This window comes from Lutjanus erythropterus, chromosome 16, assembly GCF_056507025.1.
Source record: "Lutjanus erythropterus isolate fLutEry1 chromosome 16, fLutEry1.hap2, whole genome shotgun sequence".
Classification (NCBI taxonomy): Eukaryota; Metazoa; Chordata; class Actinopteri; order Lutjaniformes; family Lutjanidae; genus Lutjanus; species Lutjanus erythropterus.
Genome location: NC_139332.1, coordinates 29,484,575 through 29,504,612, shown reverse-complemented (window position 1 = coordinate 29,504,612; position 20,038 = coordinate 29,484,575). Strand labels below are relative to the sequence as shown.

Below are 20,038 nucleotides of genomic sequence, written 5' to 3'. Positions count from 1 at the left end.
GGCACGTTGTGTAAAATATGAATAAAACAGAATGCGATGATAACATTCATTTGAATACAGTATAAAGACAAGATATTTAATGTTCAAACTGATTAACTTCTTTGTTTTCTGTAAATGCCTGCAACGTGTCCCAGTAAAGCTGTGACAGGAACACGTTTACTACTGTGATACATCACTTTTCTTTTAACAACACTCAGTAAGTGTTTGGGAACTGAGGACACTATTCATTGAAGTTTTGAAAGTAAAATTACTTCTGATTCTTGTTTGATAGATGTCTTCAGGTGCTCAGCAGTCCGGAGTGTCTGCTGTTGTATTTTCTGCTTCATGATGCGCCACACATTTTCAATAGGAGACAGGTGTGGACTGCAGGGAGGTCAGTCTGGTACCTGAACTCTTTTACTATGAAGCCACGCTGCTGTAACACGTGCAGAATGTGTCTTTGCATTGCCTTGCTGAAAAAAACATGGACGTGTCTGAAAAAGACGTCGTCTGGATGGCAGCATATGTTGCTCCAAAACCTGTATGCACCTTTCAGCATTAATGAGGCCTTCACAGATGTGACGTTACCCATGATGCCATGGGCACAAACACAGTCAGTGCTGGTAACAATCTGGACTTTATCCCAAAGTCATGACATGATTTCCCGACATGATCTGAAATGTGAACTCGTCAGATCACAGCACACTTTTCCGCTTTGTATCAGTTGATCTCAGATGAGCTCAGGCCCAGAAAAGTCAGCAGCGTTTCCAGATGATGTTGATATTTGGCTTTTGCTTTGCATAGTCGAGTCTTAACTTGCATGTGTAGGTGCAGCGACAAAACTGTGTTTGCTGACAAAGATTTTCCAGAGTGTTCCCGAGCCCATGTAGTATCCGTTGTACAGTTGTAAGGTTTCTTATGCGGTGCTGCTCAAGGGGTCAAAGGCCTTCAGTGTTGCTCCTGTCCCAACTTTTTTGAAACATGTTACAGGTATAAAATTCAGAATCAGTGTATATTTACAAGAAGACAAAGTTTATCAGTTTGAACATTAATAAATATCTTGTCTTTTTACTGAAGTTTTTGCAAACCACTGGATTCTGTTTTAATTTAAAACATCCCAACTGTTTTTGGAATTTGGGGTTGAACAAATAATCACGTTGTGTTTTTGAGTGTTTTCAGCTCTTCCTCCGCCGGCAGCAGCTCACTCGGCCACAATCCTGAGCAGCAGAAGCCGCAGGGTTCAGGGTCACATTCCTCAGTGCTTTGCACCTCATTGCCAACAGCAAACATGCAGTTGACATCGTTGAAATATGATTCATGATTAACTTAAATGCATTTCTCTGACATTAAAGTAGGTCAAATATAGTATAGTATGAGTGATAATGATATTTTATGTTAGATTTTTGACCTTTTTTTATTTTAGTTTTGCTGGAGAACAGCTTTTAGAGGCTACTGGTAGATATAGAGACTAGATGATTTAATTTTAATTCATATCTCTGCTGCCAAGTGCTGCCTCAACACCTTGATTATATGTGCTAAAAGATTGCATATTTAATAACAATAACTGATTAATATTCTTATTTACATAATTATGCATTGTGTGTGTGGACTTTCTGTAAAATACTTTCTGTTACAGTCCAGGATGAGCATTTTTGTAAAACGTGTAACCATTTACTGTGAACACTGTAGATAAACACATTGAAGTTCAGTCCGTGTCCTTTTAATTTTCAGTGTAATGTAACGTGATACCTGTTTTATCTGACTTCATCTATTTCTTGTACTTGTACTATCGTTCATCTTCTCTGTTGTTGCATCGTCATGCCATAACCCTGTGCTGCCACCTAGTGGAGATAATAAACACAATGAATGTGAAGAAGCTGGTTGTAAGGTTTTTATCTCACACCACAAAAGTGTACAACCTCACTTAAATACAAATCAAACATTATCAAATAACTTAGAATCATCCATATAAATATCTTACATCTGTACAAACACACAGTAAATCAAAAGGTACACTCGTATTTACAGTTGGACTTTGAGAAAAAATAAATTCCAGGTGATTTGCTGTTAACTTTGCTCGTTTTGTACAAAAAATGACAATGAAAAACTTGCCAGTTACAATCATATTTGTCCTTTAAGCACGCTCATTAGGTCCGAAATAAGAGCAAATGTCTCGGTGTAACACATGTACACATAAAGGCTTCACCATACTGAGAAAAAAATTATAAACGTTATAAAATGAGATATTTCTTTTTCCACATAATTCTGTGAAATTGCTTGAAAAATATCATGTGTGGAAATGTTCACAACAAACAGGTAGATCCTAGCTGAACTTACTGAAAAGAAGTTTCCTCAAATTCAATTTATGGGTGAAATTTAAAGAAGAATGTGAAAATAAAGTTACAGTTACAGCTTTTTGTTCCCCAGTAGACTCTGTCGGCGTCGTGCACACAGTCAGTCAGTGTGTAGCAGCAGCAGCAGCGGCGGCGGCGTCTCACAGCGTGCTCTCCAGCGTGTTGTAGTTGTCTTTGAAACTCTTGAGCTCCAGAAAGTGTTTGGGCCTCTTGCTGCGCTGGCCGGTGGAGGGCAGGTAGGTGACCTGGATGGTGGAGGGAGTGTTGCGGACAGGAGAGCCCGTCAGGTCCTTGGCTGCAGACTGGTGGTGCTGGTCCAGGCTGGTGGAGCTGGAATAGGCCTTCACCCTGAGGGAGGGGGGAGAGACACAGAAAAGTTTACTATGTAAGATGGATGACACTGCACAAAAACATTATTAAAACTAGTAATTAAAACTAGTGCATGTAACAGTATTTGTGGACATTAGTAAAGAAATAGCTAACAGTGGTAGTAATGACACTGCTCAATTGTCCCTTTAATGACCCAAATCCGGATCTTTGATCATTTATAAATTTAAAAAAAGTACATCTTTGTGATTTTATTTTATTTATTTTTATTTTTCACAGAACAAAAACACTTGTGTGAGTTAAAACAACAAGCTACTTCTGATCTGGGATTGCAAACATGTACTGGTTTTTCCTGTCCTTTTGTACATAAGGTTTACTTTTCCAACTGTGTAAACTAATAAAAGAAAAAATAAAGTAAAAAGATTAACTGTTTAAGCATTTAAATTCCCAACTTTACCAGAAAAATAAACATCCAGCTCCTTGGCACTTAAAAACACTAAAAAGAGTAATTTGATAGGCCTGCAATACATTCTCCATTTCAAACTTCTTACTTCTCCAAACAAATTTCCAGACTTCTGGGTAGATTTTTTGACATCTAGCTTCCTTTCCCTTTTCCTGAGCCAACTAGGCTTCATATCTGGCACCGACAAGCCAGCTCTTGGAAAACTTGCATTTAACTATTGAGGCTGTTCAGTCCACACCAGAAAGTTGTTTGGCTTTCCTCTGTCAAACATTACTTGGTACTACCAATACTTGTATAATTTTCCCTTAATATATTGAATAAATAGTATTAGATTACTGTTATCCCTATATTTCTATATTTATATTTTCATCCAGCACTTATATTTATGTATAACTGTGTATAACTGATAATAAAGGAACAAGTATTGTAAAGACCACACTATAGCATGAAGCTTAGTTTTACATCACATCAGTCCCTGTGGAAACTGCATTCAAAATTTTAGCAGCATATTTGTTTTCTTAGTCAAGAATGATAGAGATAATTTTACATACTATTATAAGTTCAGCTGACCATAAGGTACATTTACATTCACTTCTAAAATAAGTAAAGACATCTATTTTGTTGAAAATCAGCAAAGACTGGCTGTGCTGTTAACTGAACTGCTTTAAATCTGGAGAAAAGGTTAATACTTGCGTGTTACCATGTGTTTAAAACAATCCGATCTTAATTAGTCTTCTTAATTATACATTTGTTAGTATTGGAAGTACTAAAGCTATAAAAAAAAAAAACAGATCTAAGTGCTCATTCAAGACCTCGGTTCACTTCAGTTCAGTCTTTGTTGTCCTGCCTGAAATTTGGCTTGCAGCAAAACCAGACTGTGTTCAGTGACTTTTTTCTGTACCAGCACGGTGCAAATCTTACTCTGTGAGCATGGGACATTTTTTTCTTTTTGCAGTGGTATTGAAAGAAGTATGGAGCACAGTTTTTTTTTATAGTGGTACTGTATCAAAGTTCTTGTATCTCGACAGCATTAATCTGAGCACGTTTTTTTCCATCAGTGCACTGCACTAAGCAGATTAGATCACTTGTTCCTACAGTGTTCCAACAAGACTAATAATTTCATGTCTGGACCAGAAAAACTGCACTTACACATCAGCCAGTTCGTTGAGAGCCTGCTGGTATTCAAGAAACTCAGCTTCCCCAAACACCTGAAAGAAAGAGTTCAAATCAGATCAGCTTAATTAACACATTATATTCTGTTCTCTTTTCATCATATTCACACACAAAGGCACTTGTACGCACCCCGGTCCCATGGCGAGCGCTGTCATAACCTTCAAGCAGACGGTCAATGAGCGCGCTGCGGCTGCTCTTGATCAGAGAGTGGGAGTTGCGCAACTCCAGCAGCCAGTTCCTGAAGTTACGTCCAGTAAACGCGCTGGGACTGCGGCTGATCTCCTGCAGAGGAATACCTGAGGTCCAAACAGGAAGGGAGGGTAAGAAAAGATGAAACTTTAACGCTCACCATGGGGAAATTGTGTCGCCGCAAAAAACACGATTTGGTAAAATATTGTAGTGGGTCTGTTTCACTTCAGTAGGAAGTGGGAAGTTTGTGGGATACACAGAATACGTCAACTATGCTTACTAATACCTCTTACAGTGTTAACAGATGTAACATGGAACAAACTAGTCACGCACATTCCTTTATTTCTCAGTGGTATCAGTAAGCAATGCCAGGCAGCAACCAGTGCATACAAGAAGGTAGGAAAGCTGGTTACAAGACTTGATACAGAAGTGAAAAAATGTTACTTAAAAAAAAAAAACTAGATGTTTATAATAACGTCAACAACACTTCCTTTCAGCACATCCATAACCATATTTGTTTAAGGTGCAAACAGTAAAAGTGAATTCAGATTAACAGTAAGTTGACCTGTTTGAATCATCATAAAACACATCTGTAGACTTTGCATTTTCACTACGATACCTAAATCAGATGATTTAGAAACTACAGAACTAACAGACTTCTGTCACTTCCAGCCTGTTCGAGTCATTAGGAGATGTCTGTAGTTTAAATATCCTAAAGTAGCTCAGAAGTTTGTACTTTAGTTTTATTCATCATGTCACACATTCCAGCCTGATTCGCAGGCAGCCTCTTGAGGGCCACAGAAAATTTCAAAACAGACGTTTAGTTAGTTGGACAGCTCTGTCTTATAGCACAATATATATTCACAAAAACAAAAGACAAGAAGAGCAGTATGTTTAAAAAGATTAAGAGAGGCATTGATGCGAATTCTAGTTTCTATTTTGGATTTCCAAAATCCGTTGTGGATTTGTTTTGGCATCGCCCTTCTGGCAAAACCTGTGTGCTTTTTATTGCTGAAAATACTGATGAGGGTTTTGTCTTTGTTTTGGAGGAGTGTATTGTTTGGTCTCCTGGAAGCAATGCACAGAAAGACACTTACAATTTATGAACGTTAATCCTATTAATACAATGGTAAAAGTCCACATTCATAAATGTAAATTTACAGGTACGAGGCCATGCTTTGTTGCTCTTAATAAGAAATTCAAGCAGTATGTTTATTCTATTTGACTCTCCGAAAACAAAAAGCAATTAAAAGTATAACAGCACATATTTTTTTGAATTTTTATATAGATCCTTATCTTCTATTTCATATTTTATTTATAAAAACCTCTACTCTCTTTTGCTCCCTGTACATACAAGTTGTTTATAACAAATAAAGGGAAAAAATCTCAGAAAGGAAGCGGAAATGCATTAACAAAACATCATTTTTACAGATAAACAGGTGAAAAGATGTTTGGACTGCTGCTTCTCTGTAAGAGGCAATAAATATCAGGATAATGGATTTGTTTCTATGATGTGATGCTGAGAAGAATATTGCCTGCACCTGCATAATCAATAAGTCTGAGCATCAAATTGATCTCTCACCTGAGTCGCGGATGGCGTCCAGAGCTTTCATTCTGTACAGGTAGTTGTAGCAACCTTTGAAATACAAACAGGTTTTTGTTACGTTGCGTTAAACAAACAATATGTGCAGAGATTCCGGTGGAAACAGGAAGACGAGCTGATAAAGTGACTGACTGATCTGTGATCCTTGCTTCAGCCTGTCATCTTCTTCTGATAAGAGACGCGGTTCGAAACGGATCTCCTGGACCTTGGACAGCCTGGAGTCGATCTCTTCCCTCAAACCCTGTCAATGAGTTCAAGACGGAAAGACGCAGACACATGAACTCCTGCACCAACGGCAGCTGCTGCATTTTCATCTGCTCACACTTTGGGCTGGTTTACAATCAGTTGGGCTGATTTTTTAGATGCAAAGCTTCTGTGTGCTTCTCTCTCTCTCCCTCTTTATGCATGTGTGTGGCGTACTGTTGCACTTTATCAGTAGATATCACCGCTGCAATGATTAATCAATTACTAATCCATTATTAAATTAATCGCCAACTATTTTGATAACCCATTAACCACTTTAAGTAATTTTTTGAGTAAAAGTCTTTGACTTCACCCTCTTAAATGTGAATATTTTTCTGATTACTCCTCTCTCACAGTAAACTGATTATATTTGGCAATCAATGACATCATCTTGACCTTCGTGAAACACTGATCAACATTTTTCACCATTTTCTGACATTTTTGAGGCAAACAACTGTTAATCAATTAATCAAGACTCTAACTGACCAATTAATTGACTATTAAAATAATCGTTAGTTACAGCCTTATTGAGTTTCTTGTCATAAGAATTTGGACTTCCTTCTTTAAAAAAAAAAAATTACTCAAATCAGTTTATCAATCAGTTATATGCAGATCTGTTACTATTGTTCATGGTTTAATTTGTATGTAGATAATATCTAGGCGGTTTTTAAAATAAGTTTAGGCAGATTATGAGCAATTACTGGGCTGGGAAAGATCAAACCAGTCTGCCAACACTGGAGGCAACCCAGCTCATAGAGGAGGGGATCCACCGTTACCTTGGGTGCATTGTGGCCAATAGGTGCATGTGGTCCTCGGCGGGATCTCATTGCAAAACGCATGATCTGCCTTTTAACGAAGATAAACAACAGCACAAACACCTGAAAACAAAAACAAACGTGACATGATTATAATCAACATCATCGCATTATCCACCGCGTACCAGCTAACGAGCAGCCAACACGGTAAAATAACTCACCAGGCTTCCATAGGCCATAACCAGAACAACATTCACCCCTGATAACGGCGAAGAGTCTGCCATGTTATCTGTCAGTGTGCACAGTTTATCCACAGGTCGATTAGCTAGCTAGCAATTAATCTGAACGTTGTGTTGCTACATTAGCTTGGTAGCTAACAGATGTTTGTCCATTTTGGTAAGAATGGCCACTGCCGCACAGAAGAGAGTTTATTGATCTGTCACGTAGGAGCTCTGAAAGGACGTTTCAACAAAAGAAAAAAAAAACTATATAGCGACCACACCGATGCTCCTCTTCATGTTCAGCGCCATCATGCATGAAGAAATACGCAGTTTAGCTTGTGTGCTAGCGAGAAGCGACAGAAGCGACACTGACGGCTGATTTACGACGCTCCGAATTACCGTAATAACTGTGTAAGGACGACCAATCAGATCAAACAACACACCTGTAATTTAGTAGTACAAGTAATAGTAGTTAATTAATTAATATTACAAACCATAAAATTATTTCTGTTACTTATAATATCTATTTTGTTGCATTTCATATTATCTATACTACATCACAATATTACTTTTAGTGATGTGTTACATATTATTGTATCATTATAGTTAAAAACAATACTGTGACATAATACACAACCTATACACTTATACAACATGAAGCCCAATTCATATATCAGTTGAGTGATATATATTGGCCCAATATTGGTCTTTCACAAATATCAGCCTATATGGGTATCAGCATATATGTTGTCCAATATGTGCCTATATGAATTATAGTCTTTCATAATTATTCATAATGAAAGTTTACTGTTTCACTGCCCTGATATCATTTTAGACAGTAAAGTTTATTGTTAAACTGTAAAATGTCCTGGCTCCATTACATATTTTTGTTACTACATTTGAAGGATCACTGTGATCATTGCAAAAAATAAAATAAAATAAAGTAAAAATGTAAATTCTAAGTGATAATGTACAGTGAGCAGGTCATTATTGGGAAATAAACCCCGACCCATGAGTGGTCTGCAATCATCCTGAAGGCTTTTATTCCCCAATAATTACCTGCTCACTATACATTATCTTATTTATCACATGGATACTTACCAGTAATACTAATTTGACATAGAATGCTATTTTTAAAACGATTTAATGGATTTAAAAATTATTTTCTTGCTCCTCCACAGCCTATGATTGGAACTGTGTCCATGGCAACAGTGTGTTCTTCATAGCAACAGTCTATTATACAAATAACAGACCTTAGAAAGCTGCAATTGACCAATCAGAATTGAGTATTTGACAAAGCTGTGTAATCAATATTGTATGAAAAATACAGCCGATATTTTGATACCAGAACTGTTTTTACTTCCTAATATCGTTATCGGCATCAGCCCCCAAAATCCGTCAGGCCCTAATACAGTATTTAAATTATATAATACATACAGGATGGCTATTTGTCTACCTCAGTAGGGAGTTGCAAGATTGGACACATTTGCATAATTTTTCGCACAATTCAGGTATCCTTTTTTTTTTAAAACACGCTGTATATAATGTGCTGTATACAGCTTTTGAATGTCATTCATGTGTTTTCTTTCATGTATCTTATTTATCTATTTTATTTTTATTTTTTCATGTGTTTTAATCACCTATTTTACTGCATTGTTGGTGCAGTCTTTCTGAAGACTTTCTTTCAAATAATGCATACTGACAAGCTCATGGTTCCAACACTCACATTTACCGTAAAATTATATCTGTATTTTTATTAGATTAATTTAATCCTCGACTGTTTGCCAAAGTTTATTATCTGTGTCGTGCATCCCCACCGCTGACATGTCCTGACTCCGTTGATAATATTAAACTATTTCTGTGTTTGTGTGCGTGTATGTGTGTGTGCGTGCGTGCGTGATCACATGTTGTGGGTCCAGTTTCCTCGAAGCGCTGTGTGAACCACGTGACGCAGCTCTCCGTGGTGTCAGAGTGGAAAAGAAACAGGTAAATTCAGTCTCTCGCTTATTGTCTGAGCGAGTCGGTTCGTTATATTTTCCCAATTTAGTAGCACCAATTTAAGGTTCAGGAACTATATCCTGTCCTAAATCCGACTAGCAGGTCGACAAGGAGACCACTTGTCGGTCGGTTGTGTAGCAGTGTCTAATATTGAGCCGGGTTTCTGGTCAGTATCGCCTGTTATTTATTTTCATTTTAGCGGCCTGCAGGCCTACCTTTAGCCTCGGTGATTTTTGTGTCGAGAGCCCGGCCATCAGGTTATATACTAGGAACAAAATGTGAATGATGTCGCTAGAGTGGCGGTGCAGTTTATGAAGCTGCTATGTTGCTAACTGGCTAGCTAGCTGTGTCAGACGATGTTAACTAGCTAGTTCGTCAAGCTAGCATAGCTAGCAGCGGTTAGCAGACAACTAGCTAGTGGCATGGGCGTTTTTAGTTTAAAGCTTCACTGCTAGCTGTAGTAGCTGATTAGCTCGTTAACATGTTGGCTATCAAGCTAACTCAGCTAACGCTAACAACTCTGGCCGGTTATCGGCGCTTAGCTTAGTTAGCTGGTTAGCTAACGACTGTTAAAGGTGCTAGCTTCGTTGTCGCCATGAGGTGAAACCGTGAGAAGCGGAAGCCCACCGAGACTTCAACGCTGCTGGATGCTTCCCCCCGCAAGTATTAGCTAGTTGGCTAGCATTTTGGCCATGTGGCTGGCTAGTGGAGCTGGATATGTTCGACGGGCCCAGGCTCTAGGCTTGTTTGTGGGCTAGTCCAAACAGGGTTTTACGTAACGTGTGCGAGATTAAGGAGTCGATAGCAAGGTTAACAGTTTGCTATTGGACAGAGATGTAGTTAGTTGTCTTAAGCGTGTTGATATCTTATCTGTCATTTGATGTTTAATACAGGTTTGGTCTGTGTGCCAGAGGTTCTGTCACCATACACTGCCGTTTTACTATATAGGTTAAAGGTATAGTTCACCCACATATGAAAATTCAGTCACTGTCTACTGACGCTCATGCCAATTGAATGTCGGGTTTAGTTTTTTTTTATTGGACCACAAAACACTGCTGGAGTTTCACTGGAAAACTGATGTGATCAAAGACTCCTAAAGCCTGCAGAGATTGTGCAATGCTGTTCTCCTATGAAACACCAGCAGTGTTTTGTGGATTTAAAAATAAAAAATAATAATAAACCGACCATCAGTTGGCATGAGGGTGAGTTGAAAATGACTGAATTTTAATGTTTGGATGAACTATCCCTTTACCTAAACACCACCAAGGCTATTTTGATATAGAAAGTGTTACATAAGATGGTGAAGAGGTAAATAACTTGGTTATGCACTTGAAGGTAGCAGCAGTGCATCGTGGCACTCCTGCTTCCTGGGTCAAACCCGTGGCTAGCTCTGGTTTTACGCATTGGAGCTGAAAAATGCCCTTTGTTGTCAGAGGCGCCTGGAAAACGTTGACAAAGCTGATGGTGTCTTCTTGATACCACTCCTAGCTTCCCCCCAGCGTCTAGGCAATAAGCTGCTAGGCAGTTTGAGGAAGTAGTATTCAAGTGCACCAGGCAGAAATGTACATGACATAAGTAGGTCATAGTCACATATCTGTAACGCCTCTCTCATCCTTCTCTCCTCAGGTGTTATTCCTTTGTAAATACTGTTATTTGTATATACTGTAAATGATGACGTCCATGGGCGGGAACCGAGCCCGGGGCAGCTGGGAGCAGACACAGGGCCAGACACAGAGCCAGACACAGCACAAGCAAAGGCCTCAGGTACCCTCACTCTCTCCACCTGTCACATTGCCAGGATGCACAGTGATTTGCACCAAGGGCTGAGTATCTTTTAAAAAAAATCACAGCTGGGGGTGCCATGATTCAATTTTTCAATTGAAAATTTTTTTTTTTTGCACTGATGACTGTGCCATTGTTAGGCTGAGTCTTGATTTGTAACGATAAACAGATCATCTGTTTTATGTTGTGACAACATTTTCAAGTTCTTCTTTAAAAGATAGTCTGTATGGTATCAAGTGTGATAAAACAGCCAGTAAGCTACACTGTGTCATCTTTGAAGTATTGTTTTTTTCCTTCTGGACACGTGCTGGATGCCACAAGTAGGCCGGGTTGAAGAGAAAAATACGCTGCGAAAACTCAGAGTTCTACCTTTTAGTCCAATTAGTGAATTTGAAAGCTCATTTTGATTGATTTTGGATTTAATATTTAAATTGTGATACCCCTAACCAGTACCAACACTTGTACCCTTAAGGTGGTATGGATATCAGTACAGTACTTCATATGATACTTTTTTCCCCCCCTAAGTCATTTGATATCGATCATGTGAAAGGAAGCTTTCCTGAAATAATCCCTCCATCAATATTTTTTATCATACAGCACAAGTGACAGTTAAGTGGCACGCTGCACTGCTGTCTCTATCAGATACTTCACACCTGACTTCACCACACCACAGACTGAATGGGTTGTTGCTACTGCGATAGTGGATCAATCAAATGTCAAATTAAATCAAAGAAGGCTTTTGGTGATTGGCTGTGAGCAAACCCATACAAATACCATATTCTATATCTGGTATGAAAAGGATCAAATGCTTGTATTGTTTGACAGGAGAAGTTTTGATACTACCTGGGTACTGAACTTTGATGGCACCAACCAAATTGCTTTAATACTATTGAGTATCGTAAAATGCCATGTCACTTTTAACAGTTTCATTATCTATGGAGCATAGATCATCAGTGTCAGTGAGCTATTTATTAATTAAGTCTGTAGTACGCTTGCGCCAAGATTTAATATTGCTGATGATTGGCTATCTATCAATACACATTATAGAGCCATGCAGGAAAAACTACATTACACAGACAGACATGTAACTTAAAATACCATATGCATACATCAATATAATGTTGTGTAAGAGGTTGTTAAATGATGCCAGTTACAGCTCTATTATGTAGCCTTTTGATAAGTTTCCTTTATCTCATAGACTGGAAGCTAGGAATGCACTACAGGTTAATCTGGACTGTTTACACCATATTTTGATGGTGTGTCTCTTCTTGTTGGATGAAGTCCAAAGTGCTTTGTTTGGCAGATATGATGCATATTTTCAGGCATAATACACTTTGCATGAAATGTTGGTCATTTAAGTTTTTCATGTCTGTAAGATGATGCTATTAAATACAGAGTTCCTAGTGTTGGCATGCTTATGCCACAGACAAAACAATCTGTGAAATTAATCGTGAAGGATGTATATGCAACAGCTGTGCGGGATACACAGCTGTTTCTGTATGCCACGCAAAGTATGTAGTGGAGAGGAATTGTGTTCCTTTAGTGCTATACTGTACATCATGGTGGAGAATTAACTTCTTAAAATGTGAACATCTACCAGCCACTGACAGATAAATGATAAATTTTATCAGTCACTCAAGAATAGATGATTATTGTGTGTTTGAAATCTAACAACCATTTTGATAATAGCTAGCTAGTTAGCTAGTGGCTGGTGCTAATTTCTCACCCTGGTGTACACATTTGAACAGATAATATACACACAATGAAGCCCATAGCCAATAAAACACATGTGGCATTTAGATGAGTAAGCTTGAAGTGGACACGACGTCAGTGCAGGCCACCATGACAGAAAAACAAAGAAAAGTGTTTTTCTAGTATAGCACTGATCTACGTCTACACCAAACTAGATGCTGAATTTTGTCAGAAAAGCATTTTAGAGATAAGTGTGGAGAAATCTGAGTTTGTGCAAATCTTGTGCCTTTGTTTGTTGCAAATATTGTATCTTTCTTCTCTCTTGAAACAGGCTACCGCAGAGCAGATCCGACTCGCGCAGATGATTTCAGACCACAATGATGCAGACTTTGAAGAGAAGGTCAAACAGGTGAGCAGACGCACACACTTTTGGCCTATTTCACTTTTCCTGTGTGGTGCTCCTTGCTCCTTTTGAAATGGTTAACTAGAACTACTTTGTGTTTTCGCATGGGTGCATATAGTACCACATCTGTTAAATTTTCCACTGGATGTGTACGTTTGTCTCTTATTATGCTTTTCAGATTTGGTTTGTCATCAAGCACAGAAAGTCAGTGACATGGCAATTAGTGCGTTGTGTTGAAGCTGCAATGTTGCCATGTAGCTTTAAATCTATTTTCAGTGTCATTATAGAGACTCTGGCATTAAATTGTGTGTGGTCTGTCCACATTAATGATTAAGTAAAGAAAAAAAAAAGCAAGACCCTAAAATGTCATCCAGGGTCAGAAAGTTCTGTAAACAGGTCATTAAGACCTTTTGATAAGAGTTTGATGTCTTTTGCACACGCAATAAAAGTGATGATTTCAAAGACAGTAAAACAGAACAAAGTGTTACAGTCTTTATTGAAAGTGAACTTTGTGTTCAAGCCACGCAAGTGACCAAGATGCTAAATCCCTGCTGGTCGCCGTCGTGCTGTTCTCCAGTTAACCCTGTGTTCTGATTAATGCATGTTTAAAAAAACATGCATCTACTTAAGAGCTGTTTTAAAGATGGGATGCCAGGATTGTCAGCCAGGGGTCACCTCTGTGTCTCATCATGCTTCTCCACCTTTTCCAGCTGATCGACATCACAGGCAAGGACCAGGATGAGTCTATGATCGCGCTGCACGATTGCAACGGGGATGTCAACAGAGCCATTAACGTGTTGCTGGAGGGTAGCCCAGACACTGTGAGTATTGGCTTTGTGTGAGGGCTTAGCGCTGCGGGGGCCAGATTCTGGAGAAATCAGTGCCACACTGGCTCAGATGACTATGATATTGGGCTAACAGTTTATGGGTAGGGTTTCTGTGAGGGTTTAATGTCGTACGAACAGGGACAGAGACTGGGTTTCCCTAATTTAGACAAAGCTGCATGTAAATGTTAAAACGTGCATGAGGACGGTCACTGTAAACAAATTTTCTGTACTTCCCCTGTTAGTCAGTATGTCATTTCCACATGCCCCAAGTATGTTTTCACAGACCCATTAAGAAACTATATCTTTCCAAACATTTGTTTCTGTCACACCTTATTGGTTAGATTCTATTTTTCATGTGTGACCAATTCTGAAAAGATGTACTGTACAACTCTAAAAAAGCTGACATAGAGCTTAAAAAAACAGAATGCAATGAATTGGCAAATTCTATTAGGCTTTTTCAGTTTTGGAGCAACATATGCTGCCATCCCTTTTTCAGGGGCGTCCCGCCTAATGATTTTCTATCTCACACTTTTATTTTTTAGCAGCATTTGGCTAGTGCCTTCTGCTAATGTTACAACAGCATGGCTTCATAGGGAAAGAGTTTGGATACTGGACCGGCCTGCCTGCAGTCCACACCTGTCTCCATCTCCAAATGTGTGGTGCATTATGAGTTGCAAAATATGATAATGGAGGCCATGGACTGTTCAGCATTTGAAGTTGTAAATCAAGCAAGAATGAGGATCTATTTCACTTTGAAAAGCTCAGCAATTAGTGTCCTCAGTTCCCAGATGCTCACTGAGTGTTGTGTAAAAGAAAAGGTGATGTAACACAGTGGTAAACATGACTCTGACACTTGACATGACACTTTTGGAGCACTTTTTGACTGCCATCAAATTCAGAATGAGTGTATATTTACAAAAAACAATTAAGTTAATTAATTTGACCATAAATATCTTGTCTTCGTACTGTATTCAATTGAATTTAAGTCAAAGGTTTTTGCAAATCATTGTACTCTGTTTTTATTTGTTTTACACAGTGTCCCATTTTTTAAAAATTAGGGTTGTATGAAAGCAGTTAAAAGAGCTTTGATATAACCATAACTAGCAGAATGTAGGGGGGCATTGAAACCAGAAAGAGTGGAAATGTGCCTTGCCAGGACATTAATCAGACCTGATGAGGGGTTGTCAGCTGCTTGGACTGTTCAGATAGAGGCTCAGTGGAGAGACTTTAAAAGTTCAATATGGCTTGCTGGGAAATTACTGACATAGGAACAGTTTGTTTTTGTTTGTACTTTGTAATTTAAAATAACTGCTGCCATCTTGGAAGTAGTCAAGACATACACCAGGGCTTTTCAACTTTAATAGCAAGTTAGCCAAACAGGAAAATCACTGTGGTTTGTGAGCCACACAGAAAACTTTGTCAATTAATGGTGACAAATAACAAATAACTAACAGTATAATGTTAGTAGATATTTTTCTGTGTCAGAAAACTAACCATGATTTGACTTGTTGTGCCTCTTCACGTTGTATTGTTTCGACACAGTGATGCATCTGTTGCACAATAAACACAGTCCAGCTTACGTCATTACATGGCTTTGTTAAATACTCAATACTAATTGGTTAATTAATGCATTTTGAGGTCTGTTATTTCTGTATAACAGACTGTAGCTATGGACGTTTTGCTTGTAGATTCTGGAGGAGCCAGAATCAACATCAATAAAATTATTTCAAATGTAATATTTTGTGTGAAATTATAGATTTTTAAGAGTGATCAGCATCTTGCAGCCCGTAGAAAAATTCAAAAGGGCCATATGGCCACTAGTTGAATAGACTTGACGTTACCATTTGGTGAGAAATTGTAAGATCATCAGAAACAATTTTCTTAATAACTTGTTATCTGACCACTTTGTTCAGGCAGGTGCCACACTGACCACAAAGCAGCACACAGCATCCAACCTGTTTATCTATGGCTATGTTTCTTTAGTTTTGATCAGATTTTGGTGAGGGCACGTTGTAGACCGCTGCAATAACAACAGGACAGACAAGCTAAAATTGACCTCTACTTTGTTTCAGTGGTTGTTTTCTGTCTCCGTGACTCAATACAAAGTCAATAAGTCCAGCAGTACATTGACTTAAAGGATCAACACTGTAAAACTGTCTTTATTTCTTCACAAGGACTCTTGGGAAATGGTGGGGAAGAAGAAAGGGGTGTCGGGCCAGAAGGAGAGTAGCCAGGCAGAGACCGGAGAGGAAGGAAAAGAGAACAGGGAGAAAGGAGGAGAGAAAGATGTAGCACGTCGCCGAGGTGGAGCACCACGCAAGGGCCGTGGAGCCAGCAGGGGACGAGAGTGTAAGTGTTTACCAACCCTTTTTCTGTGGCTTCACTGTTTTATTTTTAAGTATCTTTAGAAAATGTTTGTTGAGCCAAACAAAACACTGTTTGGCAGTGTTTTGTTTTTGCTCTGACTGCTTTTATGGTTTTTCTCTGGGAGAGCTCCATGTTCTTGACACGCAAGTATATATATATATGCCAGATTTCCACTGGTTGGGTTACCTGCACAATCACCAAACTTGACCTTTGTATCAGGGTTCATACAAAGTCTGGACAATTCTTAATTCTACCTGTTAGGAATATGCTTGAATTTGAATATACTCCTTGAAAAAAGTTTTCAATCTGATCTGGTGTTTAATCTATACAGTTACTCATGTAAACCCAAAATTCTTTTAATATTAGAAACGAAACAATCCTGTCTTGCTAATCACATGAAAGGCTGACCAATGCATCAGCATACTAAAGCCCTGTTGGACTCACAAATGTATTTGCAATTTGTGAGTGACAGTCATTAGTCAAATAAGGCTGTACTTCTTGTAAAGCCTTCAAAATAAGAGTTCTCCAGTGGTTCATCAGTGGAAGGTTTTGAAAGTAGAGAAACAGCAGGAAGTGTCTGGTTTGCCTAAACAGTAGCTTATAAACTTGTGGAACAGTATTTGTTCCCATCAGGAACCCAGGTAAGGTCGACTCCAAAGTCCAGTAACATACGCAGACACAGTTGATGGATTTGTGCCTCAAGTACAGCTCATGTGTACTCAGGTACAGTTTGCATCAGGTGTGAAAGCCAATCATACCAAAACAAGGAAGTGGACTGCTATTGGGATCTTGCAGTCTGGCAATTTCTACACTGTAGCAACAACATAAACAAATGTTGTGTGGTTGACGATGCAAGTGTCCTTGGGTACAGAGCAATATTGCCAGTGTGAAAACTGACCAGCTGGGGAGGGCAGAGGAGAGCAGCAATCCTGCCTATTGTGAAAAACACCCTTAAAGTCAGAAATAGAAATGTTGCACACAAGACTAAAACCGAAAGTCTTAAGAAAATGGCAGTTTGACATCACTTGCATGAAAGCACATTAATCTAGTCAGAGTAGCATGACACCAAGGGCTGAACAATTTATCAAAATTGTCATGTGGCCCACTGCAATTTTGAAATTGCAGAGATGCCCTGGCCTACTCATTATATTAGACAGACTTGAGAAAACATCTTTGTTCGGTACAGATTGATGCAAAGTCGCACCGTAATCATTTTAATTTGTTTTTCAATGAAAATATGATGTGAAAATGATCAAAATCTCATAGGTCAGCTTCATTATCCACTTCGTCAATGGTGCTATAGTGTGCTGTTCAAGGGCTATTTAAAAGGGTTCAAGGTTGCAGCTGTGTCCTTTCTCTGCCAACACAGCATTTTATGCTCCGCTTTTATGTTGAAGCTCTTTTTTCCTTGCTTGTTTCTTATGGTTCTATGTAGTCATTTGCAGCACACCAGTAGACCCTTCTAAGCCCTAACTGTGGTCCTGAAGGGGGGACGGTGTCTGCTACAGTAAATGATAGCCAGAAAGAGATTCACCATTCATCCTCAGTTTGAATGAAGCTCTACTCAGGCTCTCATACAATGCCACAATTTTTGACACAGTTTCTCTCACACATTTTACTTGACATAATTTTGACATGTGCGTGCAGTGTAATTGTCTAAATCGGCTGCTGTTCGCTCTCTCTTCTTAACCTCAAGTCCGTGGTCAGGAGAACGGCTTGGATGGAGGCAAGGCTGGAGTAGCTGGAAGAAATGCAGAGCGAGGCCGAAGGGGAAGGGGCAGAGGAAGAGGGACTGTGGGTAAGTGATTATAATCCTCTTTAGTCAAAGTCGTTGGTGAAGGAAGTGTTTTTATTTCTCTATTAACCGCTGCCATTCTTTCTTGTGACAATAGTTGTCAAACTAAGAAACTCAAGTAGGCTCTTGTCTCCCCAGGAGTATCCGGACGGCGAGGAGGCAGATTTTCGGCGCAGGGCATGGGGTAAGGGAACACCTGCGTTGCCTAAAACCAGAGGGCCTTTTGTTCCACTTTTACCTGTTGCCATGGTCACCAGAGAGCAGGACCCCAGCTTATTGTTTAGCTTTAATCCAAAGGAGGGAGGACATACATCAGCCAATGGGATGGCACAGCGTGGGCTGAATATCTCTCCTCAGAGAGTGCACAGTGTCTAAACATTTTATTTAGAGTACAATTTTGATAGACCCACTTATCAGGGTGTCAGGAGCCAAACTGGTTAACATAAACTGTCTTTGCTCTCTGGTCCATCGCTCTGGAATAATTCAGTTGTATTTTGCTTGTTCTGTGTCTGTGTGTGCAGTTTATAATGTCAGTTGATGAGTTGGCAGCTTGAGAAGTAGGTGTCATAGCAGAGGAAGTACTTCTCTCCAATGTAACGACATTCTTGACTCGTGTCATGATCATTTAATGACCAACGTCATAGGAGGACTTCAGTTGTCATAACACGTTGCCTACCATTATAAGCAGACAGTAGTGGTGTTACTCTGTAGTTTTAAATCTTTTTCGGCTCTGCTGAAGTCGCACATGTGACATGATGTGGGTTTCTCTAGCGAGGTCAAGGGCTGAGTGACTTCCTCCCAAGAGGCGCCTGAATATAATTTTCGCTCTTACTGAAAGTATTGAATGTTTACTTCAAAGCTACTGTATTGGTGCCATAAATATATAACCTCAATTCCAGACAAGTTCCACAAAATACAGTATAAAAATGAGACGTATTAACTGGTGAAATTCATTGTTGTTGTTTTTTGTAAATATACACTTATTCTGATTTTGATGCCTGCAACACTGTTAAAAAGGGTTTGAACAGGAGCAACAAAAGACTGGGAAAGTTGTGGAAAGCTAATAAAAAGACTTGTTTGGAACATTTAACAGGTGATAGAATAATGATTGTCAAATAGTCCAACAGTATAAGAAGGTTTCTAAACAAAACTGCAAGGATTTTAGGGATTTCACCATCTCCAAACCATAATATCAGTAAAAGAATCAAAGAATCTGGAGAAATCTCTGTGCGCCAAGGCTGAAAAAACAACATTGAATGACTGTGACCAACTGTGCACTGCATTAAACAACCCACATAATTGTATAAAAGATACTACAGGGGCTTATAAATACTTTGGAAAACCATTTACAAATCTAAGTTAAGACTCAACCATGCGAAGAGAGAGCCATATATCAGAAACAACGCTGACTTGTCTTGGCCCCCGAGCTCATCTGAGATGGAGTGAAGTAAAGTAGAAAAACGTGCTGTGGTCCGAGTCCACATTTCAGAATGACTACTGGAAATCATGGACCATCCAGATTGTTACCAGAGTGAAGTTCATCATGGGTAGCTGTCACATCTGTGAAGGGCCGATTAATTCTGATAGGTGCATACGGGTTTTGGAGGCAAGTTGTGCTGCCATTGAGACATCTCTTTCAAGGACGTCCCTGTTCATTTTAGAAAGATGGTCCCAAGATACAGTTTTGCACAAAATAATTTCTTTCTCTCTTTGAAAACTTCAACTATTAGTGTCCTCAGTTCCCAAATGCTCACTGAGCTTTTTTAAGAGAAAAGTTGATGTATCACCGTGGTAAACGTGCCCTTCTCCCAACTTTTTTAGAACAAGTTGCAGGTGTCAAATTCAGAATGAGTGTATATTTACAAAA

General features: G+C 39.1%; 2 protein-coding genes across 9 annotated transcripts in view; one reads left to right on the top strand and one right to left on the bottom strand.

Annotated features, from left to right (window-relative positions):
* Positions 1 to 1,857: 1,857 nt before the first annotated feature.
* On the bottom strand, positions 1,858 to 7,597 carry LOC146313328 (lipid transport auxiliary protein 1-like). Its single transcript, XM_084739504.1, has 7 exons — positions 7,308 to 7,597; positions 7,108 to 7,209; positions 6,221 to 6,329; positions 6,068 to 6,121; positions 4,426 to 4,592; positions 4,273 to 4,331; positions 1,858 to 2,681 (listed from the first exon to the last, which is right to left on the bottom strand). The coding sequence occupies exons 1-7, from the start codon at positions 7,368 to 7,370 to the stop codon at positions 2,474 to 2,476; spliced, it is 762 nt and encodes a 253-aa protein (XP_084595630.1). The 5' UTR covers positions 7,371 to 7,597; the 3' UTR covers positions 1,858 to 2,473.
* A 1,560-nt stretch (positions 7,598 to 9,157) lies between these two features.
* Positions 9,158 to 20,038, top strand: part of ubap2l (ubiquitin associated protein 2-like) — a 38,352-nt gene continuing 27,471 nt past the window's right edge. For 7 of the 8 annotated variants that reach the window (XM_084739887.1, XM_084739884.1, XM_084739885.1 and 4 more), the window contains exons 1-7: positions 9,308 to 9,471; positions 10,932 to 11,069; positions 13,111 to 13,188; positions 13,893 to 14,003; positions 16,184 to 16,358; positions 18,073 to 18,174; positions 18,310 to 18,355. In XM_084739887.1, coding sequence (XP_084596013.1) covers positions 10,974 to 11,069; positions 13,111 to 13,188; positions 13,893 to 14,003; positions 16,184 to 16,358; positions 18,073 to 18,174; positions 18,310 to 18,355 — 608 coding nt within the window. In that variant the 5' untranslated portion in view covers positions 9,308 to 9,471; positions 10,932 to 10,973. The other variant, XM_084739880.1, reaches the window with a different exon arrangement.

Bases quoted from the DNA above. Each gene is read 5' to 3' on its own strand.
- LOC146313328 (XM_084739504.1), bottom strand. From the start codon at position 7,370: ATGGCAGACTCTTCGCCGTTATCAGGGGTGAATGTTGTTCTGGTTATG. The intron at 7,210-7,307 runs GTGAGTTATTTT...TTTTGTTTTCAG, and splicing joins TTATGGCCTATGGAAGCCTG to GTGTTTGTGCTGTTGTTTAT. The intron at 2,682-4,272 runs GTAAGTGCAGTT...CCCCTCCCTCAG, and splicing joins CTCAACGAACTGGCTGATGT to GGTGAAGGCCTATTCCAGCT.